Raw genomic sequence first — 15,854 nt, 5'->3', positions numbered from 1 at the left:
CAACACTATTACAGCAACTGTGACCCTGAAGTGTACCAAATGTATCTCAAGTCCGTTTCACAACCTTCCTACGTGAACTGTTACGTCTGCCATTTTGTGAATGAGGAATGTGGGCTCAGGAGGCTAGGAGGTGGGAAGCAGTATGGTCACCAAGGGGCCAACAGGGGCTGGGAAAGAGACCAAGAACTCAGTCAAAGACACTTAAGGGGATTGTCCTGGAGACACACACCACGTGGGACCGAGGGTTGGAAGCCCTCCCAACCGCAGATGAGACAGTACCCCTTGCAGCCCACAGCCAGACATGGGGGGTGGTGGTCTTCAGATCTCTCTAATCCAGGATTTCATCTCTATGCCTGCATTACATTCACTTCACAAAACTTCTTTCCACAAGTTTTCAGGAGGACCGGCATTTTTTTGCCTTAAGTGTCAGGTGTCTCCAGGATCCTTAAAATGGATCAACTTTCCATAAAGGAAAGGAAGCTTTTTAAATGCCAGAACAAATGATACATTCTTTTCCAGTAAAAGCTTTCAAAAGGCCCCAGCGTTCTTCAGCATGAGGTGTACATTTTCTCTGTCTGTCCTCAGTTATTAAATGCCTCAAAATCACTGCAGACTCTGGGAGACATTCGGTGAGTTCACCCAGAGTAATTACTCCAGAAGTACAATGGTCGTTTCGGCTTTCTACCAATTCTTCACGTCTGAAGTCACAGCTTTGGACGTGGGGCACGTGGGGTACAGTCTGAGCCCAGGAATTTCGCTTCCTCGGCTGGGCCTGTCCACACTGCCTGGCAGTGTCCGCCTATTAAGAGCAAATGCTTGTAAAGTTGTGGTACCTCCATACCACGGAGCACTGGGATCTGACCCCCCAAGCCTGGTCCTCTTCGTAGGCTCCCAGCAAAAGGCTCCTCTCATCCCGGTTGTGTGAGCTAAGTCCTCCTGACACTCCAATTCCTGTGTCCCCGGCCACCTGACTTGGTGCCAAGTCCTGACCCTCTGAGGCCTCATCACACTCACTCTGGCTCCTTCCACACCACAGTCAGGAGCACTTTCTGGGAGTACAAATCTCCCCACGCCTCCCTGCTTTGGCAGAAGTTCATAAACGTGATCTCAGTTTGTAACTAACTTTGCATTCCGTCAATTAATGTAATTTCACATCAGTTCTAATCAGTAGCTGTATATGGAGTATACAGAGCATTATGATGTACAGAAATCAGAGAGTACATGGCCCCTACTGTGTTCACGACAGGAATTTAAAAATACATCTGTTGAACACAGTGCAGCAACCAATAAGATTTTTAGGTAGATAAATCTATGGAACACTGGGAAAATGGGGAGCTTCCATTGTTACATCTGATCATCTAATCCACTGACATGTAATTTTGCAAGTTTATCTTCCTCATCATTCTATCATCTACGGTTTTTTCCTTAAAATCCACGCAAAAACTCTGGCAGGTTAAACAAAACTAGCCAGAGAACTCCAACGAAGAAAATGTTCATTTCTGCAGCTGAAAATCAACACAGTTTGGAAAATGGTTTCTACCTGAAGGGAAAAGGCTCCCGGCAAACGGAAGTTTCAGTGAAAAACAACACAATCATTGCGTTTGTTCCAAAATGTGCACAGGCAGCATGATTTCACTGTTTTCTTTCTGGGCCCTGCAGGGAACAGAGAAACACTTTGTAATAACATGGCTGAGTATAGTAAAATCAAGGTTGTACTTTATTCTTCTGCAATTTTCCTTATTAATGACCTAACATGCGATTTCCCAAATTTGTTGGGTGAGCAGGGTGTCCCTCATAGAAGGGGAGCAGGTCACACCTCAGTCCATTTTGAACGTGTCTTGTTATCAGCCACAATTCAGAGTTCCCTAAATCCGAAGGACCTGAAGGTTCCTCAAAAGAAGTATTTGGGGAGACAGTGGGAAGTGCTGGATTTATGACATTCGATTCGCCCAGGGCATCTCTCTGCTCCAACGGAAGGAAAAATGAATTCTACAACTGCCACATTTGAAAACTCGAGACTGCTATGTTTTATTCAACCCACCTCCCTCCTTTTGAGCCAGTGACTGGGGAACAGGCTGCTTTCCATCCTAACCACGAGAGCAACCTAAATCCTGCCCCCAGTAAATGATGGCCCCCTACGTCCAATTATGTGTGGATACAGAGAGCTAAGTATGAGCCCTGGAATACAAAATCCAGCCTACCGCTCGTCCTCTGGCTCCCTGCCTCATCTGCAAAGAAGCACGGGGTTCTCTGGTACAGCCTCCTAGCCAGCGAAGAGCCCTACCTACAAACAGTCAATGGCATTAGAAGCTTCGCTCTTCATCTCTTAGCTCGCTGGCTGCTCTCATTGCTGAAAAACCAGAAGGCTTTTCCTTGTACTTAATATGGTCTCTGCCCTCTCCGCCTCTCTGTCCCTGTTGAACCACAATGGCAAAACATCCTCCGGATGGCAACCTTTCAAATGCTGTAAAGACAAGTGCCCATCCTCTCCCCTTCAATTTCCCATGATGGTTCCTGAAGTAATTTGTTTTATTGAGAATGCTCCAGGTCAACTCCAGTTTGGCAGTGACCTTACAGAAAAATGATACTGAACTTGGGAGGAGTTCTACCCCAGGGAGACTCGAACCCAGGTGATTAGAATCACCTGTGAACCTTCCAGAGCATCAAAATTGGGGATGCCCGGCATCTGAACATCTGTGCAATTCCCCAGTGACTGTGCTCATCACCCAGGTTTGGGAATGACTCATCAAATCAGGGTAGTGGGACCGTTTTTCCTGGTCTTCAAATGGAATTTTGCTTATTTGAAAACAATTAGGAGGCAACATAGGAACATTTAATTAAGTCTTCATGTCAAGGGCAAATCATTGACAACAGGTGAGGAAATTCAAGAAAGGAACCAATTTTTTAGGTGAATTATAATAAGCAACATGCTACAGGATGGCATAAGCTGGTTTCTTTGGGAATCAGGTCCGTAGTAGCTGCCTGGTGAGTTCCTGAGAGTTAAGTTAAGAGACTCTCCTTGGAGAACTCAGGGCTGGGAGGGAGGGGAGTAAGTATTTGAATCAAGCTTAGAAATTCTATTACTGGAGAGTATTAGGAGTTAGTATTCTTGATTTCTTGTTACACTTAGTATCTCCAATCCCTTAGACTGTTTTTGAATTCCTGATCTCTCTGTGGGGCTCTTTCTGTAGGCCTAGTAGTCTGACTGCATCTCTGTGGATGTCAATATCTTTCTACATCACCTTTCTCCACCTGTTCTGTAAAGCTGTGTGTATATTGAAGCGTGCAGCTGACTTTCCAAACAAGCCGTTTGTCTCCTTCCTAGGTGGTAGATTCCTCAAGGTCAAAGACTATGCCTTTGACTTTCTTAATGACCCACAGTGAGCATTAAGTGTTGGTTATTTGTAAAAATCTTTGATCTTCTCCAAGTCTCCCAAAACGTTGAAAAGGAGGGAATACTTTCTAACTCGTTCTATAAGGCCAGCATTACTCTCACACCCGAGCCAAAGATCATTCAAAAAACTACAGACCAGTATCCCTTAAAATATTCATGCAAAAGTCATGTACAAAGTACTGACAAAGCAAATTCAGCAGCATATTTCAAGGACTGTATACTAAGACTACATGGGACTTACTCCCAAAATGCAAGGATTGTTCAACTTATGAAAATCACTATAATACATTAACAAAGCAAAGCAAAGCAAAAAAAAAAAAAAAAAGGTCTTTTCACAAAACTCAATACCTTTTCTTGATACAAACACTCAAACTACAGATAAGAAATTTCCTCAACATGAAAGCCATACATGAAAAATGCCCAGCTAACATCACACTCAGAGGTGCAAGATTGAAAGCTTTTTCTCTAAGATCAGGAACAAGGCAAGGATGCCTGATTTCACCACTTTGATTCAATGCAGTACTGAAAGTTCTAGCCAGAGCAATAAGGCTGTTGCCTTATTATATAAGAAATAAAAGACATACAAATTTGAAAAAGATGAAGTAAAATTTTCTATTTGTGAATAATGTGATCTTAGATGCAGAAAACCCCAAAGATTGCCCCACAAACTCTCAGAATAAACAAACTCAGCAACGTTGCATGACATAAAATCAACACACAAAATCAGTTGCTTCTCTATACACTAACGATGAACAATCCGAAAAAGAAAATTAACAATCCATTTAGAATACCATCAAAACAACAAAATACTTAAGAATAAACTTAACCAAGGAGGTGAAAGATTGTTACATTGAAAACTATAAATAAATATTGCCGAAAGAAATGAAAGCAACTCAAATAAACAGACATCTTCCAGGAAGACAGATTCAATGCAATCCTGCTCAAAATCGCAACAGAAACTTTTGTTGTCCTAAAATTAAGTCCTAAAATTCATAGGAAATTCCACGGGACCCTGAACAGCTAAAATAATCTTGAAAATGAACAACAAAGGTGGGGGCCTCATACTTCCTGATTTTAAAACTTACTACAGGAATAAAAAGTGTCACAGCGGCATAAGAACAGACATATTGACCAGTGGAACAAAATAAACCCTCACATATACGACCAATCGACTTCTGATACAAATGCCAAGATCATTCAATGGGGAAAGAACAGTTTTTTCAACAAGTAGTGCTGGATAAACTGGAGATCCACATGTGAGACAATGAAGTGGGACCCTTACCTAATGCCATGTTTAAAAATTAACTCAAAATAGATAAAAGACTTAAATATAAGAGCTAAAACTCTAATAAAACTTTTACTAGAAAACAGAAGTTTTGTGACTGGATTTGGTAGTGATTTCTAGGATGCGACACCAAAGGCAAAAGAAAAAAAAAAAACAACAGATCCACTGGACTACATCAAAAAGGATACGATCTGTAAGACAGTGGAAAGGGAGAAAATATCTCCCTGGAAAGGGATGAATATTCAGCACTTAAAAAGAAGCCCTACAAAGAATTCAATTTTTAAAAATACACAACCCAATTTTAAAAACAAAAAGCTTGAATAGACATTTCTCTGAAGAAGTTATACAAATGGCCAGGGAGCCCATGAAAATCTGCTCAACATCACTCGTCATCAGGGAAAGGCAAATCAAAACCACAGTGAGATCCCCTCACGCAGTTGGGACGGCCACTACCAAAAACATGCCAGGGAAGTGGAGACAATTGTTGGCGGGGATATACAGAAACTGCCGTGCCAGGGCATCACCGGTGGGGAACATAAAGGCGTATACAAAAACAGCATGGAAAACAGTTCCTTAAAAAGCTGGAACAGGGCCGCTGGGTGGCTCCGTTGGTTAAGCGTCTACCTTTGGCTCAGGTCAGGATCGCAGGGTCCTGGGACTGAGTCCCGCTTCAGGCTCCCAGCTCAGCGAGGCATCTGCTTTGCCCTCTCCCCCTCCACCCATTCATTCTCTCAATCTTTCTCTCCCTTACCCTCTCTCTCAAATAAAATCTTGGGAGGGAGAAAAGGTAAAATAGAATTAAGTGGTCCAGCAATCTCTTGTATAGACTTGAAAGAGCTGAAGTCAAGGACTCGGATATTTGTCCATCTTGTGTTCATAGCGGCTTTACCACCCAAATGTCCAAGAGATGAATGGATAAAAATGTGGCATGCTATGAAGTGTTACCAAGTACTAACAAAGGAGATGCTGACACGTGCCTCAACATGAAGCTTAAACATGTTACGTAAGTGCAATGAGCACAATAAGTGCAATAAGAGAGACACGAAAGTACAAATATTATAGGATTTGAATGAGTGACCTACAGCAGGCAAAGTCGTAAAGACAGAAAGAAAAGGAGTTACTGGGGCCAGAGGTGGGGAGGTATTATTTAATGCATACAAAGTTTCTGTTTGGGAAGATGAAAAATCCTAGAAATCAATGGTGTTGACAGTTGCATAACATTGTGAATGTGCTTAATGTCACTCCACTGCACTTAAAAATGGTTAAAATGGGGGCACCTGGGTGGCTCAGTTGGTTAGGCGTCTGCCTTCGGCTCAGGTCATGATCTCAGGGCCCTGGGATCGAGCCCCGCATCAATCTCCCTGCTTAGCAGAGCCTGCTTCTCCCTCTCCTGTGCCCGCTGCCTTCACTCCTTGTGCTGTCAAATAAAATCTTTAAAAAAAAAAAAAAATGGTTAAATGCCAAACTGTATGTCTTGTGCTTTTTCCACAATAAAACACTCTGATAATGACAGCCACAGCGAAGGGATGGGCCGCAAAGTTCTACCTACTTGAAATCTGGATCTAATACGTTCCAGCTGAGTGACTGTGGGAAAATGCCTCCGCCTTGGAGAGTTTTAGTTTCTTCTTGTAAAATGAGGGTTCCACATATCCATGGAGGTCATTGTCAAGATCGAAAGTAAAATGCTGAGTATACCAACAGCCTCTCATGCCATCAACCAACAAATGATGGGTTGTTATTGCAGCAGCTCTGGAAATAAAAAAAAGTACTATGTTATCACAGAAAACATCGAGGGGCGCCTGAGTGGATCAGCTTGTTAAGTGACTGCCTTTGGTTCAGGTCATGATCCCAGGGTCCGGGGATCGAGTCCCACATTAAGCTCCTCGCTCAGTGGGGAGGCTGCTTCTACCTCAGGTCTCCTCCCCTCTCACCTCTCTTTCAGTCTCTCCCTCTTTCTCAAATAAAAATAAATAAAATCTTTTTAAAAAATTAAAAAAAAAAAAAAAGAAAACACAAATGCACAAAGTTTAAAAAAAAAAAGCTTCAAAAGAAGAGAAACAGGTACTGGGTAACGAAGGAACTTGAATAAAGGGAGGGGAAGTCTTGGCTTTGCAACGGTTCACGAGAAGCTCTCGAGAGTACAGACACTTTCATTGATTAAAGTTTCCACACAAGGTGTGTGATACAGATGTTTAAAAGAGAGAATGTCATCTAAGGTCCCCAGTGATGATCTAGTTCCCCCATTACTGCGCTCCTTCAGAGAGATGAATACCCAAGAGTGTTTCCGGGATGGTCACCCAAGAGCGAGGGAGGTGGATTACACAGAAAGGCAGGATAAGTGCCTACTTACTGAGTCAGTGAGCGGGGGAGCAGGGCTTCGAGTACTCCAGCACAGGGGGAATACCCCCAACATACCGATTTTGCTACACTGGGAGGGGCAAGGAGTGCTAAAAATGATGCCCTTTAACCTATTTGCCCCTCTCAGAGTCTGTGATCCTAAATTTACATTTTTAATCTTGGGATTTGGGGAAAGACAGTGCTACTGTGGAAAGATGGATGCGAGGTACGCGAAGATCACACGTGACTGCGCGTGTTTTACACGTGCTGAAGGCTCTTCTGGGACAATCTCTTTGGGTAACAGAGGGAGTAAGTTCGCAGCAAAAGCAGTAAGGCCATTCTCCTAGTGTATCCAGTTGAACTGGAACCACCCAGGGGTAAGGGGCACCGTGTCTAGGCAGTCGAAGAAACCCTGTCTAACTTTTGACTCTCCAAAAACTATTATGAGTCTACTGTTGTCCTGTTACCGATAACATCCTCAGGCCATTAACACACAGTTTGTATATGTTTTATATACTTTGTTCTGACAACAGAGCTAGAGAAGAGAAAATGTTAAGAAAAATCCTAAGAGAAACCATGTTCATAGTACTACGTTTATCGAAAAAAATCCACTTAAAAGCAGACCCACACAGCCCAAACTTCCGTGTTGTTCATGGGTCAACTCTTCTTCTAATTCGCAAAGATATTTTAGGCAGAGAGAAAAAAACACACTCAAAAGCCCACAAGCACAAATAAACCAACTTTAATAGATATTATTTTGTATTTATATAGCGCCTTCTTCAAGAACCTTAGATGCTTTACAGACATTATATCTAATTAATCCCCACAACAACCCTGTGAGGTAGGTATTACTCCCATTTTACAAGATAGGGAGACTGAAGCACAGAGAGGTTAAGTGACTTGCCCAAGGTCACACAGTTAAATTCACTGAAGAGCCAGGACCTGAGCGCCTTAGCCTCCCGGCTCCCAGTTAAATACCTCATGGGAGAATCTTTAATGAAAAGTGTCCTTAAAGAAAGTATCAAGAGTAGTATGTTATGAAAGTGAGGTCTTTCTACTGCCATCACCAAAAAGAAAAAAACCCGATACTGATGGTTAGAGGCAACAAGACCCATATATTACACATGTCCTTTTTTTCCCTTTTCCTGAAGTCTCACGGTTCCTGTCTTAAGCAATCTTCTAAAGGTAAAGTTTCCAAGACAGAAGCCATAGGGCTTAGCAGTGAGACTTAATTTAGAATATTTACTTTCAGTTACGATAATTTATAGAAATTTTTATTCCAATATACAAAAAATATGGGACAGCCATCCCAACAAACATGTACATGGTTAGAGAGCAGTCAGCCACCCTTTACTACCCCCGCCCCTCATTTCAATCACAGTCAACCAACACACAACCTCACAATGCTTTCTAGATGGGTCATTTTTCTTACTAAATACCTGCATTTTCCCCCCCAACTCTAACCCTTTGTTTTCAAAGTTTACTGAGTTTCTGATAAGCTTCAAAACATTTTATGTAGATGCAGCTGTACTAAGAGTAAAAAGGAAACAGAACCATCACCCCACAGTCCCTCCCCAGACAAATCATACTATTAAACATGGTGTAGATGTGAACAGTGTGTGACTACCAAAGAACTCAATAAAAATGCTAGAACTTGCTTTAATAGGAGATTTAACCTTGCTTTTACTGTATTTTTTAAAAATGCAAAATGTAGAAACAAACACAGCGTAGTATTCCAATGCTGTACCTCTATGCAAATGACTTCATCTGTCTCTCTTATCCATGCTGTGGCCTGACTCAAGTGAAGACTGCCTCAGCCTCACTTTACGTCTCTCTGCGCTCAACGCTGCAGAAACACAGCCTCGAGTTCCAAGACAATTTGGTTTAAGCCCTCAAAATAAAAAAATGTATCCACTTCCACGTCTGTGACCTTCCCCACATTCTCAGTCATGATTCTCTGTGCCATGTAGTCATTGGGCAGGCTACATAATTTGTACAAACCCACTCCAGCCAGCGTCAGGTTTTAGCAACTATAATCTTAAAAAGCAAGTTGTCAAAATACATCATTTTCTCCCAGCACATCTGTTGAAACAGCCCGATTAGCCAAGTAACCCTGTTAAAGATCAGTTCATGGAACGAGTAGGTGAAGTCATTTCCTGAGCTAAAAGATACAGATAATAAATGTTAATAAATAGCAGCAGACAAAAGTTTTTTTTTCATATTCAACAGTATTAGTCAAAGAAGTTTAGAAAATTACAGCAATTAAAAAAAAATTACTTCCTAAAGGGACTTAAAGAACATCCAAGGCCTGATCGCTGTGATTTGGACTCTGTATTCAATCATCTCCTGCATGTTAGGTTTGGCCACCGTCCGACAACTTAATGATGCGTGGAAAAGGGCCGACCGCCACGGTTCACGTGCACTTGACATGACATATATTACTTCTTCAAACTCCCAACAGAAGAAAGTCTTAACAAAGGCAAAGTGTAATCTCTGAACACTCTTCCAGTAAGGTTTGTGAAGATGGCGGGAGGGGCTGGGAGGAAGAGAAAAGGACTCGCTCCGCGTGTTCCCGGCCTGCGCCACAAACACTTCATCTTCGTCAGGTGTGTGCAGCGAGCCTCGGGGGCTGCTGGGGTTTTGACAGATTACTTCTTTCCTGGGTAAAGAATGACGTTTGAAGAGAACATAACTGCTACGACACCCATTTTCCAAGCGCGGCCTCATCTTGAAACGTCCGAGAACTTGAGAGTGCTCAGGACTGTTGCGCCCCCACGGGGTCACACGTTCCTTCATCCTTCCAACTGTGACAGGGAGATTCTGACAGTTTTTTATGCTGCTGAGATTAAAGCTGAACAACTGATTTATAAACTCTAACAAAGGACAAATATTAGCCAGAGATATCAGTTCCTCCTGAAAAAGAGTATTTATCTCCTCTCATTGCAAATTTTTCTTAAGGTATCCTAGGACTTTAAAATAGAGTTTACAATTCACCTTCAAAATAGAAACAAACAAAAGGACTAGTAAAACTGACAAAAACTAATAAAAATATGCTCAAATTTACTGACAGAATCATGGGCACTTCACAAAATACTTAAGACTCTACCAGTTTTAAGTAAAATAAATAAGAAAAAAAATGATAATTACAAAGCCAGTCTTTCCCCTTGGGGAAACAAAAAGCCACTTTTGACCAATTGTTCCCTACATATACATATACTGTATATTATTATAAGCTTCTTCAGAGAAGCAAAACATATTTGCCTTCCTGACACTGGATTCTAGTGAGCTGAGTTCTGACATCAGGAAGGCAACAGCAAGTGTTGGGCCCAAATGCAGTTCTGGTTTACACTTGAAAAGACACCAAATATTCCTTCTGTGTGGCTTCAACACAGGCAAATTTACGCAGTGTGTTCGGTGTGATCTCCTTAAATGATCAATACAACCTAGCACAGATTCCTAGTCTTTCTACTGCACCCCCAAGGAGTTCAAATCATTACTGGTGCAATTAATAAAGAGAAATGCATATCAATTACTGGAAGGCTGTTTTACAAGAGGAGCTGCTATCTCTGATTTCACTTCCTTGTTGTGTGGAACTGCACAGACAGCATGATACCTGAGCAAATAAATCAACTACCATGATAGGAAGAGCGTGTTAATCCATAGTCTTTGCTTTATTGTGTGCAAAGTGTGCTACTGCCCCCTGAGCTTCCTGCATTTCTCTTGTCTTGAAAAATCAGTGCTTGATCCTTTCCAAAATAACCAGAGAAGAAATGAGGCAGAAACTATCTCTTCATCACGATCCCGCTCAGTCCCGAGACTGATAGAAAAGGATGTAACCAGACTCTGAGTTCTTTGAGATATCTGATGTCAACCCGTAGAATTCTTCAATAGCTTGTGCATCTATTTTCTGTGAGGCAAAATGGAAATATTAGTACAGAAATGAGCTCTACAGTCCAGTAAAGTCTTGCACATTTCTTAGAATCGTGCCTCTCATTTTCCTGCTTATGTTTATAAAACAGCTCTGCACAAGAATGGCTTAAGTTAAAAAGACTGATCATGCCCAGTATTGGTGAGAAAGTGCAGTAAACAGGGCTCCCACACGTAGCTGGCAGGAAGGCAGAATGGAACGGAGACCTTGAGGAAATATTTAGTATTATCTTGTAAGGCTGAACACACAACTAGCCTTCGATCCAGCAAGTCTATTCCTAGGGAACAGAATTACCTGACCCACTTGAAACCACCAATTCCCAACCATTTGTGACCTACGAAAACGGCAATTTCTTATGGTCCTACCTAACAATTACCCAAGAAAAATGAGTGCGTATATCCAGCATTAGATAGGGGTGATTGAGGCAGTTTTATTGAGAATAGTCAGGAAGGGATAAAAAGGCAAATTTCTAACTTGTTATATTCTTACAATGAGAAATTAGAGAGCAATAAAAAAGAACCACTACCATAGGCAGCAAGAGTGAACTGCTAGATACAAAAGAAGTCACACTGGAGGAGTCCGTTTATAGTCAAACAGAGGCACAGCTAATCATAATGAGCAGTCATCAATAGTGGGTTCAGAGGACGGTGGGGAGTGGGAGGGAAAACTGTGAAGACTGACCGGGAAAAGGATAAGGGGGGCTTATCCGAGGGTGTTACCAAAGTACTCTCCCTTGATCTGGAGAGTGGTTACAGAGTCTGCATGTGCACATACATACGTGTGTATGCAAACCCACACATTAAAAAATTCAAGTGCTGGGGCACCTGGCTGGCTCAGTGGGTTAAAGCCTCTGCCTTCGGCTCAGGTCATGATCCTGGGGTCCTGGGATTGAGCCCTACATCAGGCTCTGCTCGGTGGGGAGCCTGCTTCCTCCAATCTCTCTCTCTGCCTGCCTCTCTGCCTACTTGTGAGCTCTGTCAAATAAATAAATAAAATCTAAAAAAAAAAAAAAAAATTCAAGTGCTGTTTTAGATCCATATACTTTCTGTACGTGTATTATAGCTCAATCTTTTTTTTTAGACAATGAAAGACTTTTTAAAACTAGTTCTCTTGTGGAAAGCTTTTCTTTGTTTTACTCTATGCATTTTGAAGGTCACCTGACCATTCAAACATTGGGGTTGGCTGTTGGGGAGTAAGAAGTAGGAATCAGACTACAATCTGAAAACTTCAACAATTATCCAATATTCATCACCTGTCATATGAATGAGAGGCTGGGAGAAAAAAACTGAAGAGTAAAATACACACACAACTTTAAATAAAAATAAGAAATTCAGGAACTACTTACTTCTACAATGTCGTCATCAAACAATAACCAAAAATCATGACTCTTAACTATTGCAATATAATGTCCTCGATTGGGACCACTAAAACAAAGAGAAAGAGAAGTTAATTATATACAATGTTTATTAATACCACTTTTCTATGCCCTTGACGTCATGTTCTATAAAGGAGAATAACTGAAACCGATGAAAATACTCCTTATCTATTCCTCCCCAAAATATCAAGCTACACTGATGTGAACTGGCCTTCAATTTTATAATCAAATAATCAGTACTCTACTTTGAGAGCTATAACCAGCATTCTATTTACATAAATCTATGCTACTAAATTTTTTGTGGTCTTTGTAATAATTTTTTAATTATAATGTTTAAAATAATTTTCAAATTTGCTTCTCTGAAAAATTTAAATATATTTTTTAGCATTTGGGAGAGAGAGAGGATCAAGGGTCAGAGCCCCCTGAGTTAAACTACAGAACATACGTAGAATTTTTTCTGTTTTATTCCCTTGGCGATCATTTTTCTCTTGAGGAAAAATACCATGTGATGCCTAAAAAAACACATATCACAACTATAGTTCTAAAATCAAGCTTGACCTTCAGAAACTTCTTTAAAAACAAATGACATTTTGCTAGTACAATTAGTGCTATTTTTAAGTACCTGGATCTTAGTCATTATAATTCTTGGAATTGCCTCTGCAGCTCATTTTAAACAAATCTGGAATTAAAAAAAATCTAGAAATGCATTAAAATGCAGGTGGATTCTTTTGTTTTTGATTTTTGTTTTGTTTTTCAAAAAAATCTTTTGCTTTATAAAGGACATGGCAAGGATTTTAACCTCTCGCAGATTAAGTATGACTCATTATAAAAGCTTCTATATAATTCTTTAAGTTATAATTCTATTAGAATTATTGTATTATAGAATTTGAGATAATTTTCAACACAAAGTGCTGTTTATGGTGATTAGCAACACCAGATAATCGACTAAGAACCCCCCCATGTGTTCCTGCCTAGGCTCATCTGATTATTAGGTGAGATGAGTACCTCAGGTGACAAAATGACAAAACAACAGTACTGCTCTTTCTCCACAGAAGAAAATACCTCAGAACCTTTTTATTTTTTTTAAAGGCTTTTAATACTGGAAAAACCTTAAAAAAAAAAAACCACCAAAAAACAAGAACAAAACTTCCCCATTCCTATAGGATTCATCTAGAGTCTTCTGTTTCATAGTGAGATGATAAGAATTTTTTTTTTTTTTAATTTTTAAGGTGGTGAACATAAAGAAAAAAATCTCAGGAAGGCAGAGGAACAGAGCCAGAGAGGAAAGGAGGCAGGTGGGCTTAGGACCCTTGGGTGTGAGACTGAAAAGGGTAGCAGCCTTTTCCTCTGGCAGAGAGGCAGTCTGAAGGACAAAAGACAAATGTTCACTACAGAAACTAGTAAGAGAAGAAAGGCTGGTAAACTTCACCCTACAAGAGCCGTGGCTTAGGGACGTGCATCCTGAACACAAGACATGCTCAGTGCACTATGGTATGGATACATCACGTGTACTAATAACTGCTGGTTGCTGTGGGGCTCAGAAAGGCACCCCACAGCCTCCTGGCCTGAGGACACCGTGAGTACAGGAGAGAACTCTCCAAGAACACCATACGGGGCCCCATACGATATAAAAGCGGAGTTGCAGGGGTAGTGCAACCTACAGGCCTCACCCAGGAGAGGGGGCAGCTGGGAGGAGGGCTGAGGAAGCTGGTTACAGTGGAGCTGGGCCCTGAGACGGAATGAAAGGATCACACGCACGAAGTCCGGAAGCACCTGTCGGAAATCCGCGAGATGCCAGACACGCAGGAGCAGGACCACGGGAGCTGGGCAGGCACAGGCCTGCTGGCAATAGGCATCAGCCGCGGCAAGGATGCGGCAACATAAACCCTTTACACTCTCGTATGAAACGTAACTATGAGTAAATCTTGTCGGTAGAAAATAAGATTTGAAAATGTTTTCAATCTTTTGTTAATGGGAGGATCACTTCCTGTTTTAAGAAGTGCCTGTTCTGCAACCAGAGACGGCCCTCCAAACTGATAAACACACACCGCACCGAGCAGTGAGTCACTGCGGGCAGGACACATCCAGCAGCTGGGTGAGCACAGAGGCGTGGCCCCAAATGGAGCAGGGCTGGATGAGAAGGGCACCCCGCACGGCTTTCAGAGAGGTCTGAGGAGGCCAGGAGGGGAAGGCGGCAGGGGGAATTGCAGTGAGAGAAGACGAATAAGGAGTCGGGGAGGGAGCCCAGCTGTGCCCAGGAATCTCAGAGCTCACGGTCTTGTGAGCAGAGCAATTCCAGGAACCCCAGCATCCTCCAAGCAGAGGGAAACCTAAGAACTGTCCCTGAATCTGAAGAGGATAGGGCACAGTTAAGTTAGGATGTGAAAAGGTACTTTAAGGGTGTCGTTATTGTTAAAAACACAGTAGCAGCAGCTAAGTGATTTGCATTCCCCCTTTAACAGTAACACCGTGGCAGGTTGTTAATAGGACTGCATTTTGCGTAGGAGAACGTGGACATTCAGGGGGTACTGTACGAAGCCACGCCAGCCACAAATGGCAGGCACAGAACATCCTGCACGCCTGCCCCACGGACAGAGATCCTGGCCCGCGCGGCCCATGGCTGCGCTTACCTTCCACAGTGAACCACCACGGCGACAAGGTCGTACATTCTGTCAGGATTGGTCGCATCACCAGAGGTGTTAAACAGACGAAGTTCTAAAGGAAACACTACCCGGTAAGACAGTTTTGTGTATCGATGAAGCTGATCCATGTATTTAAACCTCTTCAGGTGCAGGGCCAGAATCATGGGCAGTTTTTTAACTTTCATCCTATTCAAATAAACACGGAAACAAAATTTCAGGAAAGGCATTCAGACCACATCTTTAAAAGAACTCTCAAACTTTCTGATTCCATTAACAAACAAGTCACGGAAAGTGTGAGTAGCCCAGCACTGACCACTTTTGCGTATTCCTACCCGTTATTTTTACATCGGCGAAGCAACTTCCCGAATGTCTTGCGAAGATCCCACCCCAACCACCAGCACCAAACAATGTAATAGGACTTTGTACTCCATACAGCTTCAAGACAGATGGACTGGCCTCAGTCCTTTGTTCAGAAATCTGTATTCTGAAATACAGGCCCCCAGGATCGGGCGGACTGCACAGGAAGCCGACACGATGGGTGGAGGAAAAGCGGTTCCTCACAGCTGCTGACTCCTCTGGGTGTGCGTGGAGACGGAGAGCTGCTTGTTCCATCGGTCAGCAGAACTCACTAACAGGTGGAGGACAGGCACAGTGAGAAAAGCATTACTAAAGACCATTCTGTGAAAGGTGTTTGCCAGAGGTAAATAGCTCCAGATGCAGAATGAGGACTACATGTATTCTAGGATGGGAGTTAAATGACCTGCAAATTTAGGAGAAAAGTTTTTAACTATAAAACAACTGGCCATCTTCCACATTCTGGACAATCTTTAGTATGCCCCTCAGTGCCATTTCTCCCTGGCACGACCTCTGCACTTCTACTTCATCTAACGGAA

At 42.2% G+C, this 15,854-nt stretch overlaps 2 protein-coding genes across 6 annotated transcripts in view; both read right to left on the bottom strand.

Moving 5' to 3' along the window:
• LOC116574510 (ral guanine nucleotide dissociation stimulator-like) overlaps window positions 1-15,854 on the bottom strand; it is a 492,075-nt gene that overhangs the window by 247,348 nt on the left and 228,873 nt on the right. The gene's annotated exons all lie outside the window — the stretch shown is intronic.
• LOC116574516 (ubiquitin carboxyl-terminal hydrolase 12) overlaps window positions 7,743-15,854 on the bottom strand; it is a 102,728-nt gene continuing 94,616 nt past the window's right edge. For all 4 annotated transcript variants that reach the window (XM_032315295.1, XM_032315297.1, XM_032315298.1 and 1 more), the window contains 3 exons: window positions 14,950-15,147; window positions 12,290-12,368; window positions 7,743-10,923 (listed from right to left, as the gene is read on the bottom strand). In XM_032315295.1, the coding sequence (XP_032171186.1) occupies window positions 10,822-10,923; window positions 12,290-12,368; window positions 14,950-15,147 (379 nt within the window). In that variant the 3' untranslated portion in view covers window positions 7,743-10,821. The remainder of the gene's footprint in view (window positions 10,924-12,289; window positions 12,369-14,949; window positions 15,148-15,854) is intronic.

Source organism: Mustela erminea, chromosome 15 (genome assembly GCF_009829155.1).
Source record: "Mustela erminea isolate mMusErm1 chromosome 15, mMusErm1.Pri, whole genome shotgun sequence".
Classification (NCBI taxonomy): domain Eukaryota; kingdom Metazoa; phylum Chordata; class Mammalia; order Carnivora; family Mustelidae; genus Mustela; species Mustela erminea.
This window is presented reverse-complemented; position numbering and strand designations above follow the sequence as displayed.